At 35.8% G+C, this 14,544-nt stretch overlaps 1 protein-coding gene across 1 annotated transcript in view; it reads right to left on the bottom strand.

The window, feature by feature from the left end:
- Nucleotides 1-6,409: 6,409 nt before the first annotated feature.
- LOC137660146 (receptor-type tyrosine-protein phosphatase alpha-like) overlaps nucleotides 6,410-14,544 on the bottom strand; it is a 45,275-nt gene continuing 37,140 nt past the window's right edge. Inside the window, exons 28-33 of the mRNA XM_068394852.1 lie at nucleotides 13,287-13,378; nucleotides 12,497-12,610; nucleotides 9,852-9,977; nucleotides 8,630-8,781; nucleotides 7,506-7,641; nucleotides 6,410-6,627 (exon numbers count right to left, since the gene is read on the bottom strand). Coding sequence (XP_068250953.1) covers nucleotides 6,553-6,627; nucleotides 7,506-7,641; nucleotides 8,630-8,781; nucleotides 9,852-9,977; nucleotides 12,497-12,610; nucleotides 13,287-13,378 — 695 coding nt within the window. The 3' untranslated portion in view covers nucleotides 6,410-6,552. The remainder of the gene's footprint in view (nucleotides 6,628-7,505; nucleotides 7,642-8,629; nucleotides 8,782-9,851; nucleotides 9,978-12,496; nucleotides 12,611-13,286; nucleotides 13,379-14,544) is intronic.

Below are 14,544 nucleotides of genomic sequence, written 5' to 3'. Positions count from 1 at the left end.
AGCCGATGCATCAAGACTGTCAGGTAGTGAATGTTAACCAAGTCCTTGAGTGTTTTATATATATATATATGATAAATTTTTGCACATTTAAACGTGTTTCTTTCATATTTCAAATAAGCCATATATATTAATACATTAAAGTCTGGATTCTCTTAACGACCTCGGGATCAGAGCCCCAGGCGGAACCGCCCAAAGACTATAATATGGTATGGTCACTGGCATACAGATATCCTGGACGAGGGTTCAAATCCCCGCCGGTCCGATATTATAGTCTTTGGGCGGTTCCGCCTGGGGCTCTGATCCCGAGGTCGTTAAGAGAATCCAGACTTTAATGTATTAATATATATGGCTTATTTGAAATATATATATATATATATATATATATATATATATATATATATATATATATATATATATATATATATATATATATATATATATATATATATATATATATAGATAGATCAATATCATCATCATCATCATCATCATCTCCTCCCTCGCCTATTGACACAAAGGGCCTCGGTTAGATTTCACCAGTCATCTCTATCTTGGGCTTTCAAACCAATACTTCTCCATTCATCATCTCCCACTTCACGTTTCATAGTCCTCAGCTTTGCAGGTCTGGGTCTTCCAACTCTTCTAGTGCCTTGTGGAACCCAGTTGGAAGTTTAGTGAACTAATCTCGCTTGGGTAGTGAGTGATAATATATAGATATAGATTTAAGTATTTATGTAATTGCTTGGATTTTCAGGTAAAATTTATTTTAGGATTATAACCCTCACTGTAATGAAGACAGAACTGAATGCTGAAGGATCAACTCAATTGTACATTTGGAAATAAAATTGGAAACCCTATTCATTTCTTTGGATTTCAACATTGCCTACTCTCATTGAGGGAGACTAAACTATATATTAAATGTAATCCATTGGAATTAAATGTAATGGCAAATATATTAAAGTAGGTTAATCACTTATGGTGAAACGAACATATAAAAATTGCCCAGAATTCATAGACTTCCAGGAGCCTTTAAAAACGCGATTTTAAATACTTAAAGCCTTAAAGGCTGCTCATGAATGGCAGAGGTGAGGGACAGTGACCTTGATCTATCGAGCAGGGCAATGCCCTAGAGACTGACCATATATACATATGATCAGTCTGCAATCCCTCTTTCCACCCAAACTAGGACCAAGGAGGGCCAGGCAATGGCTGTTGGTGACTCAGCAGATAGAGCTATAGTCTCCCCACAAAACCCTCTTCCATAGCTCACAAGGATGGTGAGTTTGCAGCGACCAGAGAAACTAACGAGTCTGAGCGGGACTCGACCCCCAGGCTGACGTTCACCAAACTATACTAGGTCACAATCCAACAGGTAACCAAACTAGAATAGGTCACAATCTAACGGGTAACTGAATTATAATTGGTCATAATCTAACAGGTAACCAAACTATAATAGGTCACAATCTAACAAGTATTTGAATTATAATTGGTCATAATCTAACAGGTAACCAAACTATAATAGATCACAATCTACCAGGTAACCAAACTAGAATAGGTCACAATCTAACAGGTAACCAAACTAGAATAGGTCACAATCCAACAGGTAACCAAACTAGAATAGGTCACAATCTGCCGGGTAACTGAATTATAATTGGTCATAATCTAACAGGTAACCAAACTATAATAGGTCACAATCTAACAAGTATTTGAATTATAATTGGTCATAATCTAACAGGTAACCAAACTATAATAGATCACAATATACCAGGTAACCAAACTAGAATAGGTCACAATCCAACAGGTAACCAAACTAGAATAGGTCACAATCTAACAGGTAACCAAACTAAAACAGGTCACAATCTAACAGGTAACCAAACTAGAATAGGTCACAATCCAACAGGTAACCAAACTAGAATAGGTCACAATCTAACAGGTAACCAAACTAAAACAGGTCACAATCTAACAGGTAACCAAACTAGAATAGGTCACAATCCAACAGGTAACCAAACTAGAATAGGTCACAATCCAACAGGTAACCAAACTAGAATAGGTCACAATCCAACAGGTAACCAAACTAGAATAGGTCACAATCTGCCGGGTAACTGAATTATAATTGGTCATAATCTAACAGGTAACCAAACTATAATAGGTCACAATCTAACAAGTATTTGAATTATAATTGGTCATAATCTAACAGGTAACCAAACTATAATAGATCACAATATACCAGGTAACCAAACTATAATAGGTCACAATCCAACAGATAACCAAACTATAATAGGTCACAATCTAACAGGTAACCAAACTATGATAGGTCACAATCCAACAGGTAACCAAACTAGAATAGGTCACAATCCAACAGGTAACCAAACTAGAATAGGTCACAATCTAACAGGTAACCAAACTAAAACAGGTCACAATCTAACAGGTAACCAAACTAGAATAGGTCACAATCCAACAGGTAACCAAACTAGAATAGGTCACAATCCAACAGGTAACCAAACTAGAATAGGTCACAATCCAACAGGTAACCAAACTAGAATAGGTCACAATCTAACAGGTCACCAAACTATAATAGGTCACAGTCCAACAGGTAACCAAACTAGAATAGATCACAATCTACCAGGTAACCAAACTAGAATAGGTCACAATCCAACAGGTAACCAAACTAGAATAGGTCACAATCTAACAGGTCACCAAACTATAATAGGTCACAGTCCAACAGGTAACCAAACTAGAATAGATCACAATCTACCAGGTAACCAAACTAGAATAGGTCACAATCTAACAGGTAACCAAACTAAAACAGGTCACAATCTAACAGGTAACCAAACTAGAATAGGTCACAATCCAACAGGTAACCAAACTAGAATAGGTCACAATCCAACAGGTAACCAAACTAGAATAGGTCACAATCTAACAGGTCACCAAACTATAATAGGTCACAGTCCAACAGGTAACCAAACTAGAATAGGTCACAATCTAACAGGTCACCAAACTATAATAGGTCACAGTCCAACAGGTAACCAAACTAAAACAGGTCACAATCTAACAGGTAACCAAACTAGAATAGGTCACAATCCAACAGGTAACCAAACTAGAATAGGTCACAATCCAACAGGTAACCAAACTAGAATAGGTCACAATCCAACAGGTAACCAAACTAGAATAGGTCACAATCCAACAGGTAACCAAACTAGAATAGGTCACAATCTAACAGGTAACCAAACTAAAACAGGTCACAATCTAACAGGTAACCAAACTAGAATAGGTCACAATCCAACAGGTAACCAAACTAGAATAGGTCACAATCCAACAGGTAACCAAACTAGAATAGGTCACAATCCAACAGGTAACCAAACTAGAATAGGTCACAATCTAACGGGTAACTGAATTATAATTGGTCATAATCTAACAGGTAACCAAACTATAATAGGTCACAATCTAACAAGTATTTGAATTATAATTGGTCATAATCTAACAGGTAACCAAACTATAATAGATCACAATCTACCAGGTAACCAAACTAGAATAGGTCACAATCTAACAGGTAACCAAACTAGAATAGGTCACAATCCAACAGGTAACCAAACTAGAATAGGTCACAATCTGCCGGGTAACTGAATTATAATTGGTCATAATCTAACAGGTAACCAAACTATAATAGGTCACAATCTAACAAGTATTTGAATTATAATTGGTCATAATCTAACAGGTAACCAAACTATAATAGATCACAATATACCAGGTAACCAAACTAGAATAGGTCACAATCCAACAGGTAACCAAACTAGAATAGGTCACAATCTAACAGGTAACCAAACTAAAACAGGTCACAATCTAACAGGTAACCAAACTAGAATAGGTCACAATCCAACAGGTAACCAAACTAGAATAGGTCACAATCTAACAGGTAACCAAACTAAAACAGGTCACAATCTAACAGGTAACCAAACTAGAATAGGTCACAATCCAACAGGTAACCAAACTAGAATAGGTCACAATCCAACAGGTAACCAAACTAGAATAGGTCACAATCCAACAGGTAACCAAACTAGAATAGGTCACAATCTGCCGGGTAACTGAATTATAATTGGTCATAATCTAACAGGTAACCAAACTATAATAGGTCACAATCTAACAAGTATTTGAATTATAATTGGTCATAATCTAACAGGTAACCAAACTATAATAGATCACAATATACCAGGTAACCAAACTATAATAGGTCACAATCCAACAGATAACCAAACTATAATAGGTCACAATCTAACAGGTAACCAAACTATGATAGGTCACAATCCAACAGGTAACCAAACTAGAATAGGTCACAATCCAACAGGTAACCAAACTAGAATAGGTCACAATCTAACAGGTAACCAAACTAAAACAGGTCACAATCTAACAGGTAACCAAACTAGAATAGGTCACAATCCAACAGGTAACCAAACTAGAATAGGTCACAATCCAACAGGTAACCAAACTAGAATAGGTCACAATCCAACAGGTAACCAAACTAGAATAGGTCACAATCTAACAGGTCACCAAACTATAATAGGTCACAGTCCAACAGGTAACCAAACTAGAATAGATCACAATCTACCAGGTAACCAAACTAGAATAGGTCACAATCCAACAGGTAACCAAACTAGAATAGGTCACAATCTAACAGGTCACCAAACTATAATAGGTCACAGTCCAACAGGTAACCAAACTAGAATAGATCACAATCTACCAGGTAACCAAACTAGAATAGGTCACAATCTAACAGGTAACCAAACTAAAACAGGTCACAATCTAACAGGTAACCAAACTAGAATAGGTCACAATCCAACAGGTAACCAAACTAGAATAGGTCACAATCCAACAGGTAACCAAACTAGAATAGGTCACAATCTAACAGGTCACCAAACTATAATAGGTCACAGTCCAACAGGTAACCAAACTAGAATAGGTCACAATCTAACAGGTCACCAAACTATAATAGGTCACAGTCCAACAGGTAACCAAACTAAAACAGGTCACAATCTAACAGGTAACCAAACTAGAATAGGTCACAATCCAACAGGTAACCAAACTAGAATAGGTCACAATCCAACAGGTAACCAAACTAGAATAGGTCACAATCCAACAGGTAACCAAACTAGAATAGGTCACAATCCAACAGGTAACCAAACTAGAATAGGTCACAATCTAACAGGTAACCAAACTAAAACAGGTCACAATCTAACAGGTAACCAAACTAGAATAGGTCACAATCCAACAGGTAACCAAACTAGAATAGGTCACAATCCAACAGGTAACCAAACTAGAATAGGTCACAATCCAACAGGTAACCAAACTAGAATAGGTCACAATCTAACAGGTCACCAAACTATAATAGGTCACAGTCCAACAGGTAACCAAACTAGAATAGATCACAATCTACCAGGTAACCAAACTAGAATAGGTCACAATCCAACAGGTAACCAAACTAGAATAGGTCACAATCTAACAGGTCACCAAACTATAATAGGTCACAGTCCAACAGGTAACCAAACTAGAATAGATCACAATCTACCAGGTAACCAAACTAGAATAGGTCACAATCTAACAGGTAACCAAACTAAAACAGGTCACAATCTAACAGGTAACCAAACTAGAATAGGTCACAATCCAACAGGTAACCAAACTAGAATAGGTCACAATCCAACAGGTAACCAAACTAGAATAGGTCACAATCTAACAGGTCACCAAACTATAATAGGTCACAGTCCAACAGGTAACCAAACTAGAATAGGTCACAATCTAACAGGTCACCAAACTATAATAGGTCACAGTCCAACAGGTAACCAAACTAAAACAGGTCACAATCTAACAGGTAACCAAACTAGAATAGGTCACAATCTAACAGGTCACCAAACTATAATAGGTCACAATCCAACAGGTAACCAAACTAAAACAGGTCACAATCCAACAGGTAACCAAACTATAATAGGTCACAATCTAACAGGTAACCAAACTATAATAGATCACAATCTAACAGGTAACCAAACTAGAATAGATCACAATCTACCAGGTAACCAAACTAGAATAGGTCACAATCCAACAGGTAACCAAACTAGAATAGGTCACAATCCAACAGGTAACCAAACTAGAATAGGTCACAATCCAACAGGTAACCAAACTAGAATAGGTCACAATCCAACAGGTAACCAAACTAGAATAGGTCACAATCCAACAGGTAACCAAACTAGAATAGGTCACAATCTAACGAGTAACTGAATTATAATAGGTCATAATCTAACAGGTAACCAAACTATAATAGGTCACAATCCAACAGATAACCAAACTATAATAGGTCACAATCTAACAGGTAACCAAACTATGATAGGTCACAATCCAACAGGTAACCAAACTAAAACAGGTCACAATCTAACGAGTAACTGAATTATAATTGGTCATAATCTAACAGGTAACCAAACTATAATAGATCACAATCTAACAGGTAGCTAAATTAGTGGGTAACTTAACAATAATACATCAGTGAAGGTTGACTAAATGATTTACTTTTTAGTTGAAGTTGCCATAGTTGCGGTAAGCTGATAGGTAGATAACGACCCCTTCATGCACCAAGTCGTATTGCTCCTGAAAAAAAAAAAAGACGAGTGTAAATGAAAGCAATAAGATTAACGTGATTTTGAATACGTAAATATTCAATCTGTTGGTAATGAAACAATTTAAAATAGAGAATTTATAAACGAGAAGTACTTCGCTCCAAAATAACAAAAAATGAAGACTTTTTTTTAGTCCTTTGTGTGCTTCGATAAACACAAGTTTTGCAATGTGATATGGATATGTAAAATACCTCAGAAGGTATACGATATAATGATCTTCTAAGTTCTGAAGAGAGTAAGGTTCCTCTACGGGATAGGGCTAAAAAAGCAGCCCTTATAAAAAAAAAAAAAGGCCTCCAGTGTAAAGTTACCAGATCTGTTAACTGGGCTTTTTGACTTAAATTGGATTAGACAAAATAGATCGAGCTTCCGAATGAACAAGGTAGAAAAAATATCCTTTGTGCTTATTGTTTTCTTTTACTCTGAACATTCCATATTAGAACGACCTAGGTATCTATGAAGGAAACGTTTGCAATGCTTTTAAGGTAGATGAAGTGGTTTATGTACTAACCATATTTATCTTTTGCAAATGTTTTTGGTAAGAATTATCACGTCCACCATTGCTTCATACTTTGAGAAAAAGAATGTAAGCATTGTTCTTGCATTTGATTGTAATATTTCATTGCATCCGGTGACATTTTGAAGCCAAGATCTTAAATTTTGTATCAAAATTCTTAAAAGAACGATTGTATGTGGAATATGTTGATAGTCTTGATATGAAATTGATAAATATCCTCATAGATATGACTCAAGGACATTTTAATTGACATTTATATTCAGAACAATCCATGAATATAGCATTCGAACAAGATACATAACAGTTTGAGAAGGAACCCTGAACAGACTCACCTCTGAAACAATAAACTCTGGTCTGTCGTAAGTGATCAGCTGGACTGAATGATAGATGTCGACTTCCTGATGTAGCTTAACTTTTTCGATCGACTGCTTCAGGGCCATCATTAGACCGCAACCTGTGACTCCATCTCTGAATGGAAAGAAGAATATTAGTCTCTCTTATAAGGTTTCCAAGAATATTAGTCTATCTTGTAAGGTTACAAGAATGATAGTCTGTCTTACAAGGTTTCAAATAATAATAGTTACTCTTATAAGGTTTACAAGAATATAGTCTCAATTATAAGGTTCCCAAGAATAGTAGTCTCTCTTATCAGGTTCCCAAAAACATTAGTCTCTATTATAAGGTTCCCAAGAACATTAGTCTCTAATATAAGGTTCCAAAGAACATTAGTATCTCTTATAAAGTTTCCAAAAACATTAGTCTCTAATACAAGGTTTCCAAGAACATTAGTCTCTGTTATAAAGTTCCCAAGAACATTAGTCTCTAATACAAGGTTCCCAAGAATATTAGTCTCTAACATAAGGATCCCAAGAACATTAGTCTCTAACATAAGGTTCCCAAGAACATTAGTATCTCTTATAAGGTTCCCAAGAACATTAGTCTCTAATATAAGGTTCCCAAGAACATTAGTATCTCTTATAAGGTTCCCAAGAACATTAGTCTCTAATATAAGGTTCCCAAGAACATTAGTCTCTCTTATAAGGTTCCCAAAAACATTAGTCTCTAATATAAGGTTCCCAAGAGCATTAGTCTCTGTTATAAAGTTCCCAAGAACATTAGTCTCTAATACAAGGTTCCCAAGAATATTAGTCTCTAACATGAGGTTCCCAAGAACATTAGTCTCTAATATAAGGTTCCAAAGAACATTAGTATCTCTTATAAAGTTTCCAAGAACATTATTCTCTCTTATAAGGTTCTCAAGAATATTAGTATCTCTTATAAAGTTTCCAAGAACATTATTCTCTCTTATGAGGTTCCCAAGAACATTAGTCTCTCTTATAAGGTTTCCAAGAATATTAGTTCTTCTTATAAGGCTTTCAATCTTGTGTGAAATAGTAGTGAATTTCACAAAGCGTAGAAGCAGTAGGTAGTGAATACTATAGAAAGCTATATATACCTGCAAGTGAATAGAGCAGCTGATGATGCAGTCAGAAGTGAGTCCGCTCTCTCCATGACAGCCAGAAGGGGAAGGAGTGACGAAGGACCCGGTTTGGTGTGAGGCCAACATTTCATAAGCACGACCATGCATTGGAAAGGAGCAGAATTTGGCTGTAGGGAAATGTAAGGTATTATTATTATTATTATTATTATTATTATTATTATTATTATTATTATTATTATTATTATTAATCACAGTCTACAGAGACTGGTTAGTGTGGGGTTCCGGTTTCATCCAGCCTCTTTAGGAGTCCATCAGTTTCCTCACTATATGGACTGTTTCAAGTAGCAACCTCTTTTGCACCAGTCCTGGGACTATATCGTCTCCTATTATTATTATTATTATTATTATTATTATTATTATTATTATTATTATTATTATCTAAGCTACAATCCCTAGTTAGAAAAGCAGGGTGTTATAAGCCCAAGGGCTCCAACAGGGAAAAATAGCTTAGTGAGGAAAGGAAATAGACAACAAGAGAAGAAATAACAATTAATATAAACTATTTTAAGAACAGTAACAACACTTAGATAGATTTTTCATATTATAAAGTATAAAGAGAGACTTATGTCAGCCTTTTCTACATACTTTAGCTGCAAGTTTGAACTTTTGAAGTTTCCCCGATTCTAAGAAAACAATCAACAGAGATTATTTAAATATCTACCTTAACTTTTATTTTGCCCATTGCAAGTTAACTATCTATTATCACAGGGAATACTTGTAACTTGTTTGCCAGTAATCACGGTCTGGTTATCTGTATAGGTAAAAGGCTGTGTAATTTACTCTCTCTACTCAGGGTTGCCAGGTTTTCCAATGAGAAAAGGCCAACGTCTGATCAACTGCAGCTTTAAAAGGCCAACATAATTGTGGAAAAGGCCGAAAATATATCATTTAGGGCTAATCAATTTCAAAGAGGCCAAATTTAGGTGTCTAGCACGAAAAAAAGGACAAAAATTGAGTTTTCTGGCAAGAAAAAGGCCAACCTGGCAACCCTGACACAATCTAGGACCATGTAAAGCCATGACAACTTTCTTGTCATCCTTTAATCTTATTTTGTCAAAAGCCTACCATAGACCTTTATCAAAATGCAATGTAATGCTATACAAAATCTATAAATCAATGAATAAATGAATGGTACATCTTCCAGTTAATCATTCAAAGACTTATAAGCTGTACATACCGAGTTCAAGAGCCTTATAGTCACTTGGTACTCCGTGAAATTATCGTATTCTTGGTGATTGATTACTTTCACGTTGAATTCATCAAAATTCTCCTCGCATTCAGCTGGCAAGACTGCTGGATACTCCTGTTGAGAAATACTATTGTTACGTATGATCACAATATTACAATGCTTCAGGAAGGAAAATCATGACAAAAATTAAATAAGACAATTGCAACTAATCATCAATAAGAAAAAAGAAAGGAAAGCTGTAGTTAAGCTATACTACACTATGCACATTGGACAAAAGTAAGTTCTTCAGTTAAACTATGCCACGCTATGCACATTGGGCAAAAGTAAGATCTTCAGTCAAGTTATGCTGCACTATATACATTGGCCAAGAGTAGATCTTTAGTTAAGCTATGCGCACCGGACAAAAGTATGATCGCCAGTCAGGTTATGCTGCGCTATATACATTGGACAAGAGTAGAACTTCAGTTAAGATATGCTACACTATGCACATTGGACTAAAGTAAGTTCTTCAGTTAAACTATGCCACGCTATGCGCATTGGGCAAAAGTCAGATCTTCAGTCAAGTTATGCTATATGCTATGCGCACTGGACAAAAGTATGATCGCCAGTCAGGTTATGTTGCGCTATATACATTGGACAAGAGTAGATCTTTAGTTAAGCTATGCGCACCGGACAAAAGTATGATCGCCAGTCAGGTTATGCTGCGCTATATACATTGGACAAGAGTAGAACTTCAGTTAAGATATGCTACACTATGCACATTGGACTAAAGTAAGTTCTTCAGTTAAACTATGCCACGCTATGCGCATTGGGCAAAAGTCAGATCTTCAGTCAAGTTATGCTATATGCTATGCGCACTGGACAAAAGTATGATCGCCAGTCAGGTTATGTTGCGCTATATACATTGGACAAGAGTAGATCTTTAGTTAAGCTATGCGCACCGGACAAAAGTATGATCTCCAATCAGGTTATGCTGCACTATATACATTGGACAAGAGTAGAACTTCAGTTAAGATATGCTACACTATGCACATTGGACGAAAATAAGTTCTTCAGTTAAACTATGCCACGCTATGCGCATTGGGCAAAAGTAAGATCTTCTGTCAAGTTATGCTATATGCTATGCGCACTGGAGAAAAGTATGATCGCCAGTCAGGTTATGCTGCGCTATATACATTGGACAAGAGTAGATCTTTAGTTAAGCTATGCGCACCGGACAAAAGTATGATCTCCAATCAGGTTATGCTGCACTATATACATTGGACAAGAGTAGAACTTCAGTTAAGATATGCTACACTATGCAAATTGGACTAAAGTAAGTTCTTCAGTTAAACTATGCCACGCTATGCGCATTGGGCAAAAGTAAGATCTTCTGTCAAGTTATGCTATATGCTATGCGCACTGGAGAAAAGTATGATCGCCAGTCAGGTTATGCTGCGCTATATACATTGGACAAGAGTAGATCTTTAGTTAAGCTATGCGCACCGGACAAAAGTATGATCTCCAATCAGGTTATGCTGCACTATATACATTGGACAAGAGTATAACTTTAGTTAAGATTTGCTACACTATGCACATTGGACGAAAGTAAGTTCTTCAGTTAAACTATGCCACGCTATGCGTATTGGGCTAAAGTATGATCTTCAGTCAAGTTATGCTATATCCTACGCGTACTGGACAAAAGTATGATCTTCAGTCAAGTTATGTTCCACTATATACATTGGACAAGAGTAGATCTTTAGTTAAGCTATGCGCACCGGACAAAAGTATGATCTCCAGTAGGTTATGCTGTGCTATATACATTGGACAAGAGTAGAACTTCAGTTAAGATATGCTACACTATGCAAATTGGACTAAAGTAAGTTCTTCAGTTAAACTATGCCACGCTATGCGCATTGGGCAAAAGTCAGATCTTCAGTCAAGTTATGCTATATGCTATGCGCACTGGACAAAAGTATGATCGCCAGTCAGGTTATGTTGCGCTATATACATTGGACAAGAGTAGATCTTTAGTTAAGCTATGCGCACCGGACAAAAGTATGATCTCCAGTAGGTTATGCTGCGCTATATACATTGGACAAGAGTAGAACTTCAGTTAAGATATGCTACACTATGCACATTGGACAAAAGTAAGTTCTTCAGTTAAGCTATGCTACGCTATGCGCAGTGAACATAATTAAGATCTTCAGTCAAGTTATGCTATATGCTATGTGCACTGGACAAAAGAATGATCTTCAGTCAAGTTATGTTATGCTATATATATTGGACATGAGTAGGTCTTCAGTTAAGCTATGTGCACTGGACAAAAGTATGATCTTCAGTCAAGTTATGCTATGATATGCACATAGGACGAAAGTAAGATCTTCAGTCAAATTACGAAATACGCTATGTGCACTGGACAAAAGTATGATCTTCATTCAAGTTATGTTACGCGATATGCATTGGACAAGAATAAGATCTTCAGTTAAGCTATGCTTTGTTATGCGCATAGGGCAAAAGTACGACCTTCAGTTAAGCTATGATACGCTATGTGCATTGGGCCAAAGTATGACCTTCAGTTAAGCTATGCAACGCTATGTGCTGTGTGGTTCGGATAGAAGTACAACCCAAAGGGCTGATTTTTTAAGGCTTACTTTGTCTCCGGATGGGAAAGAATGAATGAGAGTCCAAACAGATATTTGCTTTTCGTAGACCATTTGCCACATTCTGGATATGGTGGCTCTCTGGGGATGCTCTGCTACAATGACCTGGGAAGAGATGATAATAAAGTATTAATCAATTTGCTTGACTCATCGAATGTTAGAGGCCGGGTACGTCCATTTCTTAATGCTAAATATGATCTCAACCATTTCGAACTTATGTCTAGGTGATATTTTAGTATATACTTGGACATCATGCAAATACTTTTACACATTATAACACACATATACGTAAACAGTACGCACGCACACACACAGACATATTATCATTATTATTATTACTAGGTAAGCTACAACTTTGGTAGGAAAAGCAGGATGTTATAAGCATGTGTATATATTATGAAAGGTAATGAGCCATAAACACTACCCTGAGGAACACCAGATGTCACATTCATATATATATATATATATATATATATATATATGTGTGTGTGTGTGTGTGTGTGTGTGTGTATGTACATATATATACATATATATATATACATTCATATATACGTATGTATATAAAATTCATTCATATATTTATAGGTGTATATATATATATATATATATATATATATATATATATATATTATAAGATCACATTTATTCAGGAAAGTCTATTAGATTTGACAGTAATCTGGTGGCTTTGTTTTAAGATTCCTCTTTGCATAAAAAATAAACAAGTAGAGAGAGAGAGAGAGAGAGAGAGAGAGAGAGAGAGAGAGAGAGAGAGATGTCTTACCTGGCCATTCATGCTATGAACCGAAACAGCATTTATGTATTGTGATTCCGCACGATTACTTGTCTTTTGCAGATGGATCATTCTGGAATCAGCTGGAAATAAGAATCGTATAAACATTTAGAAAATTTAATCGGAGAAAATGAAAGGTTTATTTTTACAGACTCTCAATTGACTGATGTTGCTAATTTCTTTCACCATTTTGACTATCGTAAACATCTTTTTGGTTGCTCTGTGGCCAGAAAGTTATTATTATTATTATTATTATTATTATTATTATTATTATTATCATTATTATTATTATTATTATTATTATTATGCTAAGCTAAAACCCTAGTTGGAAAAGTATAATTCTATAAAACCAGAGGCTCCAATAGGGTTAATATCCCAGTGAGGAAAGGAAATAAGGAAACAGAATAGTGTGTCTAAGTGTACCCTCAAGCAAGAGAACTCTTACCCAAGGGGGTTAAGTTATATAGATTTACAAATGTCAAGGATGATTATGATTTGGAGTAAAACATTTTCTATGAAGGAAATTTAGTGTTTCGTTGAATGTACCCTTAAGTTATAACCTATGTCTTAGATATATGAATGATTTGTTTACCTATATCCAAAGCAGAAAAGAACGAATGGTTCACGTTCCTTATACCTTAACATTAACCCTTTTACCCTCAAAGGACGTACTGGTACGTTTCACAAAGCCCATCCCTTTACCCCCATGGACGTACCGGTACGTCCTTGCAAAAAAATGCTATAAAAATTATTTTTTTCATATTTTTGATAATTTTTTTGAGAAAATTCAGGCATTTTCCAAGAGAATGAGACCAACCTGACCTCTCTACGACAAAAATTAAGGCTGTTAGAGCAATTTAAAAAAGATATACTGCAAAATGTGCTGGGAGAAAAATAACCCCCTGGGGGTTAAGGGTTGGAAATTTCCAAATAGCCTGGGGGTTAAGATAGATCTGGAAAGCAAAAACTCAGTAACTCTAATCCCTTTAGAAATATAATTCTAACATCAACGCATTACTTTATTTTCTAGTTTTGTAAATAGTATTTTTTCCTGACAAATATTTCTCTCGTAAAGATCTATTTTGATGTTATTGTTTTTCTTGAAATATCTTATATTATTTATTCATTACTTCTTTTGTAGTTTATATATTTCTTTATTTCCTTTCCTCACTGGGCTACTTTTCACTGTTGGAACCCTTGTGCTTATAGCATCCTACTTTTCCAAAGAGGGTCGTAGCTTGGTTAATAA

This window comes from Palaemon carinicauda, chromosome 20 (genome assembly GCF_036898095.1).
Source record: "Palaemon carinicauda isolate YSFRI2023 chromosome 20, ASM3689809v2, whole genome shotgun sequence".
NCBI lineage: Eukaryota > Metazoa > Arthropoda > Malacostraca > Decapoda > Palaemonidae > Palaemon > Palaemon carinicauda.
The sequence above is the reverse complement of the archived record's forward strand: the minus strand, read 5'-3'. Positions and strand labels throughout refer to the sequence as shown.